This window comes from Lolium rigidum, chromosome 3 (assembly GCF_022539505.1).
Source record: "Lolium rigidum isolate FL_2022 chromosome 3, APGP_CSIRO_Lrig_0.1, whole genome shotgun sequence".
Classification (NCBI taxonomy): Eukaryota; Viridiplantae; Streptophyta; class Magnoliopsida; order Poales; family Poaceae; genus Lolium; species Lolium rigidum.
In genome coordinates this window covers 253,923,141-253,931,809 of record NC_061510.1, presented here as the reverse complement: position 1 = coordinate 253,931,809, position 8,669 = coordinate 253,923,141, and the positions used below count along the sequence as shown (strand labels likewise).

The following is an 8,669-nucleotide window of genomic DNA, read 5'->3' as shown; positions in this document are numbered from 1 at the left end:
CAGTCCATGCAGCGACAGGTCCGGCGGGAGTGGAGGCAGCAGCGTGCGCCGCCGGATAGTGAGCAGCACCTCCGTGAGTGCGGCGTTGCGCCAGCTTGCGCTGCTCAGTAGCCTGGAGCTGCGAAAACAGGTCGCGAATCTGCATAGGAGTGGTACGAGCATTGACCACCTCGAACAGGGCATCATACTCTTCACCGAGGCCGGCGAGGAGAGAAGAGATAAACTCATCATCGCGGAGAGGCATCCCAATACTGGTCAACGAGTCCGAGAGGGCCTTCATCTGATGGAAGTAGACATTGATGGTCTTGTTGTCCTTCTTCAAGTCAGCCATCTCTTGCCGGAGGGCCGAGGCACGAGCAATAGAGGTCGACGCAAAAGCGCCACTCAAGGTCTCCCAAGCCTCGCGAGAAGTACCGGCGAACATGATCATACCCAAGACACCCTCCGTCATCGAAGAGACGAAACCCGAGAGGATTGCCTGGTCCTGCTGAATCCAGTGCTGGTGCGCCGGGTTCGGCTGTTGGTGTAGACCGCCGGCGTGGCTGACGACGACATGAGGGTCGGGGCAGACGAAGGATCCATCAACATAGCCCATCAACATATGGCTGCGGAGCAGCGGACCAACCTGAGCACGCCAAAACATGTAGTTATCGCTAGTGAGCTTAATGGTGATAGCCGGCGCGATGGTGACGATGCTGGGAAGCGCAGTATGGTTGAACGGTCCAGCGCCGTAAGATGGCAGCGGCTGGTGCTGGGGCGGAAAACCGGACGGCGCCGCGCTGTAGGGCATCGGGCCAGCGTACGACAGTGACGACGGGCCGGCAGGAGACAGCGGCGGCGCCCGCGGAAACCCGAGTGCAAGAGGGTACGTGCCCTGGGGAGAATATCCTGCCATCGGGTGATAGTTGAATCCAGAATATTGCTGCGGGCGCACAGACGCAGCAAAGACGTTGGTATACAGTGATGCATCGGAGAAGATGGCATCCATCGTTGCTGAAGGCAACGTGTGGCCGTCCGTGGCAGCAGCAGCGTCCGGCGCGATCGGCAGCGCGCCAGGGCTGGCGCCCAGGGTGGTGGCAGGGGGCAGCACGGCGGCCGGCAGCACGGGCGGAGGCGCACCCGGAGGGACCGCGCCATGGCCGGCGCCCAAGGTCGAGGCAGGGGGCTGCGCGGCAGCAGACGCGGGCGGGACGGGAAGCCCCGCGGAGGAAGAGGACGAGGTCGACGCCGTGATATCAGCGGACGACCCGGAAGCCATCATGGCAGCGACGAGCTGCCTTGGCGGAGCGCGGAAGCGGAAGTCGGCGGCGGCGGCGAAACCCTAGGTCAGGTCGCGGGCTCTGATACCATGAAAGAAACGTAACTGTGCGTCCCGACGTACCTCGTCGGGTAGGGTTCTTCTCATTATATATGGGTACAATTACAAGTCCTATACGTATACGATACGTATACAGTTTGTCTATTCTAACATGAAAGAAACGTAACTGTGCGTCCCGACGTACCTCGTCGGGTAGGGTTCTTCTCATTATATATGGGTACAATTACAAGTCCTATACGTATACGATACGTATACAGTTTGTCTATTCTAACAGCCCCGTTCGGGCGTTGAGAGCTTTGCCCAGCCGGAGACAAGTGGTTTCGTCCCCATCTTCGTCCATGGCTGCAACGATCTGAGCTCCATGCTCCGCAATGGGAGAGGGGAAAGACTAGATTGCTTTGTTAAATCTTTTAGCAAGGTTCTTTCTACATTCGCTAGGGATCCATATGTATTTTCTATATTTTATGGGGTCCTCTATAACAACTTTGTACTCGCTCTATTGATTAAATGAAAGGTTCTGGCCCCTTCTTGGGGCGCTCCGCTGTTTAAAACAATCTCTTGTATACTACCTCCATTCGGAAATTTAAGGCTTATATTCTTTTTTTGAAAAGTCAAACCTAGTAAAGTTTAACCAAGCTTTTAGAAGAATCTATCAACAAATATAATATTTTATAGATACCATATAAATATATGTTTTATTATCTATATAATGATATTGATTTTGTATTTGGATGTTAATGATTTTTAGTAAAAAAATTAATATAGTTTGACTTTCTACAAATAATAAAAGACTTAACCTTTGGAATGGAAGTTATTTCTTCATCCGGTTATTTTGACAACCGGTTAGTTTCCTTGCTATTAGTATGCAACACTATTCCTTAACTGCTTCCCAATTGTTCTTTCAGAATAAATTACCGTCCGCTACTTGTTACCTACAATGTTGGATTTTTTGCTAAATGATACCATAACAAGAAAGAAGAATAAGAAGAAGTCGTATGTACCGTAGGCTACATTTAGCCAACACACGCATGGCTATTTTAAGAGCTTAATTTTGTAGTCCGGGTAGTACATTGTTTCATTTGACTTGAGAAAGAAATACTCAGAAGTGAGAAGGGAAATAAAAGAGGGAGGGAGACAAAGAAAACGAGTGAAGCATCCCTCAAATAAAAAAAACGAGTGAAGCAGGCTAGTGGTCTGATGGTGCACAGCCAACTCAACCCAAGTTGGGCTCCGCCGTACTCCCTGGACCGGCCAAGTATTTGGATTTGACTTAAGTTGCCAGTGGACTTCCAACTAATCGGTTGGGAGCATGTGATAATCATCAAATGGGCATTGTTCTATATCACTCTATCTGGTAACCAGGACCGAACTAGTAGATGGGTTAAGTAAAAATAATGACTTTTTAAGCTAAGCAATACTACGTATTCAGCTTTTTTTCAAGCGTATGTCGATCTACCCATTCATTGATTCTTGTCATCTTGTGTGACCCTCATTCAAAAACGGGTTATACTGCTTCCACCTCTTTCTTCAACTCCAGGCAATATACATGGGCTGCTCAAAAGAGAAACTTTTTAATCCGGACAGGGACATCTAGGAGAAACCAAAGAGATGTCATCGTGTGGAACGCAGACATAAAATTCGGTGCTAAAAGTAAGTTTTTCACAAGATAATTTTCTCTTTTTTACATAGATCATAAAAAATGTTTTTTTTCATGAAACTTGACGAACGCACATATATTACGAAAATGTACATGTAAATTTTTTTAATCAAATTTTTTTGATACTTAGAATTTTTTTTAATGGGTAGATGAAGCATATGTACCCTGGAGCCGAATTGAATTTCTGAATGTGGGCGTGATTACTGAGTACACAAACAAGAAAGATGTTCATCTTTCCTGAAGCAAACATATGCTAATCTGCACTAATTTTCATTCTAGCTAAGCTTATCATCCCCTTGGTCATGGATGGGCCTATACTTATGTAATTTCTTCCCCGTCTATCACAGAAAATGAACTGGTTCTTGGGAAATCCATACATTCAAACGGAGCATTGGCCCATTTTCCTCTCATTTTATGGGTGAAGCTTTGTGTTTGGGTAGTCACTTGTAAATTCATTTTAACTAAGGAGTATGTCCCATTGGATGATGGACACGGATGACGCATGGTACAGCTTAACCAGCTCACGGCCGGCGTGATTAGGTTGGCGTACGTGTGACAAAGGCAAGCCGTGGCAAAGCTTCGTCCCACTCACATCTGCCGGAGCAGCTAGAACTCAACCGCTACCACAGGACTCGTGTACTGGATATCATAAATGTAATCCGGAGCCGGTAGAGCAAAAGCCGCCAAGTTGAGATCGTTTTCGTCGACATATGCATCCACGTACGTATCCTGTCCAGATTCCAGAGCCCATCGATCTGTGTCAACATATCATGGGTCGCCTTGTTTAAAGCAGGGTTGTCCACGATTACACCACAAATATTTTGTTGAAGATGCGGATGTGGACAAAACTTCCGTACCACAACATAAAGAAGAATACAGTTATTACAGGGACAGAAGCGTAGCAACAAAAAGTTAGCACACACAAACAGTTGCAACGTTGTTTGTATGCCATGATTTCGCAACTTCATTCATGCCTCAATCAAACAGTATGATATATCAACACAAGGAAAAATCCCAACGGCAGTCGATTGCAAACCACTTTGATTTAAATCCCGAGTTTTTCAGACAAAGATATACTTCGTTTGTTGAGTATCCTACTAAGGGCGGCATGCATCGATACCTACTTTGGCACATTACATTCAGCGGAATTTCAGGCTGTTGGAACAACTAGCTCATGCAAATGTAGCATTTTGAGAAGATACAAAAATGCCGTCACAGCTACTTTCTTTCACCAGTTCAGCGCAAAGTTGCGGCCTGGGAGCTTAGGGGAGCAAAGCACATTTGAAACAAAGCAGTGTGTGGGATCTAAAGCCCTGCTTCCTAGCGGCTTCAAAGATGTAAAGATGTAAATAAACATCAGCACGATCTGCTTGGGTCCAAAAGCTCTGGCAGCAAAACTACAACATGAATATCTTCATTGTTCCGCATTCAGCTGCTGAGATTCTGAGCCACTTACAATGGATGGGATGACATTCACATAGTGAAGATTTTGAGTTGCTAGCTTCAACTTCTTATCAATGTCGCCTCCATCCACCAACAAGACCTTCTTCGTATCGTCCATCTGCTTTATGTACTGCACAATGTTTTTCGTCTTGTGGCTAGGGACTTCCAAGTCCTCAAAGATGCAGAGCTATAAGAAAACATGCTCAGGTGAACTTTCGGTGTATACATATTTACTACGAAGAATGGAGTCAAATGGAGAAATATGGACCGACTTTTGTGTGCAGGATAAATATGTAAAGGTTGCTGTCCAACTTAGTGTGCTGGAGAATTTACTGGAGCAGCACCAGAAAAATCTCAATCTCCGAAAGCTTGCATGTTTTACTGTTATATTGCTCAATAAACTTCAATAAGCTTTCACTCTTTCAGGAAGACATGCAAACAATGTCACTTCAATCTGAAATCTAGTAAGCAATAATTTAAAACTTAATGTAGAAGACTTGATCTTAATACCATTAAGTTGACCATCAAGAAAACAAGGCACTCATAGAAAACCATTCTACAAACACATACTAAGTCAGCAGAATTAGTAAACCACCAATAGTTCTGCTCCATATAGAACTAGTATAAAGTTTCAGGAGCGGTGTTTTGGAACATGGGTGCATATGCTCCCTATATTTTGAAATGCATCTTACACATGTTTTATATTTCAAAAAAAATTGAAACAAAAAATCCGCACGTACATCTTTACGTGCTACGCGCTTACAAAGTCGTTTCATAAAATATCGACTTATCATGTGACGTGTGTAAAAAAGACAAAATTTAGTGCTAAAAATAATGTTTCTCACAAGATAAATTTTCTCCTTTTTATATAGATCACAAAAAATATTGATTTTTCGTGAAACTTGACAAACATTCATATATTATGGAGATGTACATATAGAATTTTTTGTCCAAATTTTTCGACATTTCAAAATATAATTTTTTGGTAGAGGGAGCATACGCACCCGGGAGCCGAATTGAATTTCCGTGCCTCAGGAAGAATCTATAAGGTGTAAATAAAGTATAGTGAAAGGATCTAGAAAGCATAAAAAATAGCAAAACAGTTCCTTGGGCACCTGCCAGTGACATGCTGATCAACAGCTTGTGAAATAGCACAGAAATGTCTGCATAGCTCTAGCGAATAACAGACACGATTATTGCTGAAGCCTGAACTGAACTACCAAACCAGGCTCCATGATTAAATACAAAAAAACATTTTGTAGCACAAATATACGTGTAGGCATAAGGCAGGAGCTAACTAGAAACAAGATCATCAAGTAGACACATTGATTTAGTGAGGCAGCAGATACCTTCCCCTCAGCTGTTCGGGCAGACAACGCTATTTTAAGTCCTAAGCGTCGTACTTTCTTTTGCAGCTTGAATGCATGGCTTCGTGGTTTAGGGCCATGCATGGTTGCACCACCTCGAAACTGTTTCAGTTTGAATATTAGTTTAGTTGGAGCCTGAACAAGAAAAGATATCTAACATTATACGAATGATGTACTGTTAAGATAGCGTGGTATAACCTGACAACCACGCAGCGTTCCATGGCGAGCTCTTCCAGTTCCTTTTTGCTTGTAAGGCTTTCTTCCTGTGCCACTCACTTCACTGATAGTTTTAGTTGAGTGTGTCCCCTGTGAAAGAGAGCTAGTGCAATTATCAAAGGTGCCACAAAAACATTCTGGAAAGTTACGTACAACTTAAATATCTGAACTGAAGGAAGCAACTGATGTTACACGAACACATTATACAATAGATCACATGACTTGGGAGCTTGAAAGCTGTAGACAATCAAAAGAAGAGATAATGTCATAGTGTGTACCTGTTGCCTTTTAGCAAGTTGCCACCTTACTACTCTGTGAACAATATCCTTCCTAATTGGAACATCAAAAACATCACCATCCAAAACCATGAATCCCTTGTCCTCATTATGGAAGTTTGTTACTCTAGCTACTAGGTCCTCATACTGCCCTGTAAAAAAATATTAAGATTACTTACAGCTCAGCATAATTTGAAAATCATATAGCTTTCAATTAGCCAATCATGATACAATTGTACTACCTAAAGAGTGAAGTCCAATATGGGAAATCTTATGAAGATTAAATAAAGCTATTTTTTAATCATTAAGAATACAGAGTAAACTAAAAGATCTCTATCGACTAAATAAAATATTGCACAGGTCGCTCGCAAACAGCATTGTGATAGCAGCAAATGGATAAGAAATACTAGAAACACACCTAGCTCTCGGTCTGGGGTCCAAACACTCTTGCTAGATAGAAGTTCCGGTGGAATCAGCACCTCATTTGCTGGAGCTAAATGAGTAGAGTACCGATTGAAGTAGACATTTGGCAATATCTGCAGGAAGGAAAGCTATCTCAGAAGGCAGAACTAGAAGCACACGCCATCAAACATGGCAAAGAGACTTAATAACTAAAGAGATACAGAATATCCTTTTTTTAACATTACCCATGATTTCTATTTGCATTTGAAACAAACTATGTTCTAGGAGTCCTAAGAAACCAATAACGGTGCATAAATGACAGTTAACTGTCTACAGTATCAGAAAGCAAATGCTCCATTAGGTTGAGCACATCATAGATGTGGGGGTATTAGTGCAAATATATCAGCCCATGATGCAACCCAACTTTTAGGAGATTGAGCAAGCCAACTATGGAGAAGATAAGCAACCAAAATAAGACACAACTGGTGCAACATCTACAAGTGACAAAACATCAATGTATCTGAATGGTTCCATTTGAAACAAATCAACTGAATACATCTGTCAGCAAATTGCATCGTGACGTGAAAATGGCTTTATCGACAGGATACTTATAGTACAACTGGATAATGCGTCACCCCTTGAACTGATTCTATGTGGAACCATGCCATCACATAATCGTGTACCACTTAAGACTATTTGTACAGTCAGTATTTGTCCTACTTCCCATCAGTAACTAATAAGTACTCAACAAGAACACAATGTTGCATTAGCATGTAAACTGGAATGGAACAAACTTTTAATATGTCAATAAGTTTAGACTGGAGAATCGGATCATACATAAAAATTGGATCACAGACCACATCATATATTTGTCGACGAACCAAATCACAGAAAGCACATACTGAGTTATGTTACACTATCAGGATTGGCAAGTACTGCGGCAAGATCACACTCACACCTAACCTGAATCAACTAAATAAAAAAATACCCCATTTCCAAACTCGAAGCGACCAAACATAAACACACTGTATACAATGTGGTACTGGCCATCCCCACGGGCGTCCACGCCCGAATCATTAGTTTTCAAACCGCTCGTGTGACGTAAAACCCTGCCAATCTAGCGAGCCAAACTCGGCCTCACGTATTCGAAATGGCGGAGCCGCGGAGCACTTGGCACTTAGCTTGCCGGAGAACCGATGTGAGGCCGCGTGGGGAAATGGGGAGCAGCGGGGTGCCAGAGCCATACCTTGCTGACGAGCGGGGCGTCTCGGCCGAAGGATCCGAGCTGCGGCGTGCAGTCCACGGCGCGGCGCAGCAGCGACGCTGCACGTGCGAGGGCGCGCATCGGCCGGCGGCGGGTGGAGAACACGCGGCGGCGGCCCGGGGAGAGTAGAGACAAGAGAGGGCGGCCGGTTGAGAAGAATCGAGTGGGCCGACGGAAACGGTTCGGCCTAGTGCGCGCGTATGTCATAGGCTGCTGCAATTCACTCATTGCGTCAAATAAGGTGTAACGCCCAGTCTTTTGGGCTTTAAGTCCCGCCCCTTAAGATCTTGTTTGGTGCTAAAGTATTTACGTGTGTTACAACGTGTTGCACGGAGAGTTTTTTTTTGGGTGAAAATACACCTTCATCAAATACTCTGAAATACTCTACATCTCTTAACATTGTGGCACTAGTGCGTGTGCAGCAACTGAGATGCCGCAACGCTGTAAGAGTACGGAGTGTAGTTTTTCTCTTCGAAACACAGTACAGACATAAACGCTCACAATTACATACACACACTCATCCCCATGAACGCATACACCGACACACGCACACAGTGGCGGAGCTAGAGCGCAAGTAACCGGGGTGCCATGTTGTAGAAGAGGTGCCATAGAAGAGAAAAAAAAACTTTATTTCCAGGATGCACATGTGGTAAAAAACTGCCATATAGCAAAGAAAACAAATTCTAGCAGGTATCTTATGCACCCCCATGGCAACACATGGATCCGC

General features: G+C 44.1%; 1 protein-coding gene across 1 annotated transcript; it reads right to left on the bottom strand.

Moving 5' to 3' along the window:
• Nucleotides 1–4,389: 4,389 nt before the first annotated feature.
• LOC124696380 (50S ribosomal protein L4-like) lies at nt 4,390–8,023 on the bottom strand. The gene is made up of 6 exons (XM_047229119.1): nt 7,925–8,023; nt 6,695–6,812; nt 6,280–6,428; nt 5,984–6,091; nt 5,768–5,887; nt 4,390–4,605 (listed from the first exon to the last, which is right to left on the bottom strand). The coding sequence occupies exons 1-6, from the start codon at nt 8,021–8,023 to the stop codon at nt 4,390–4,392; spliced, it is 810 nt and encodes a 269-aa protein (XP_047085075.1).
• Nucleotides 8,024–8,669: the final 646 nt, after the last annotated feature.

Bases quoted from the DNA above. Each gene is read 5' to 3' on its own strand.
- LOC124696380 (XM_047229119.1), bottom strand. From the start codon at position 8,023: ATGCGCGCCCTCGCACGTGCAGCGTCGCTGCTGCGCCGCGCCGTGGAC. The intron at 6,429-6,694 runs GTGTGTTTCTAG...ATTTTTTTACAG, and splicing joins GACCCCAGACCGAGAGCTAG to GGCAGTATGAGGACCTAGTA. The intron at 4,606-5,767 runs GTATCTGCTGCC...GTTTTCTTATAG, and splicing joins CCCGAACAGCTGAGGGGAAG to CTCTGCATCTTTGAGGACTT.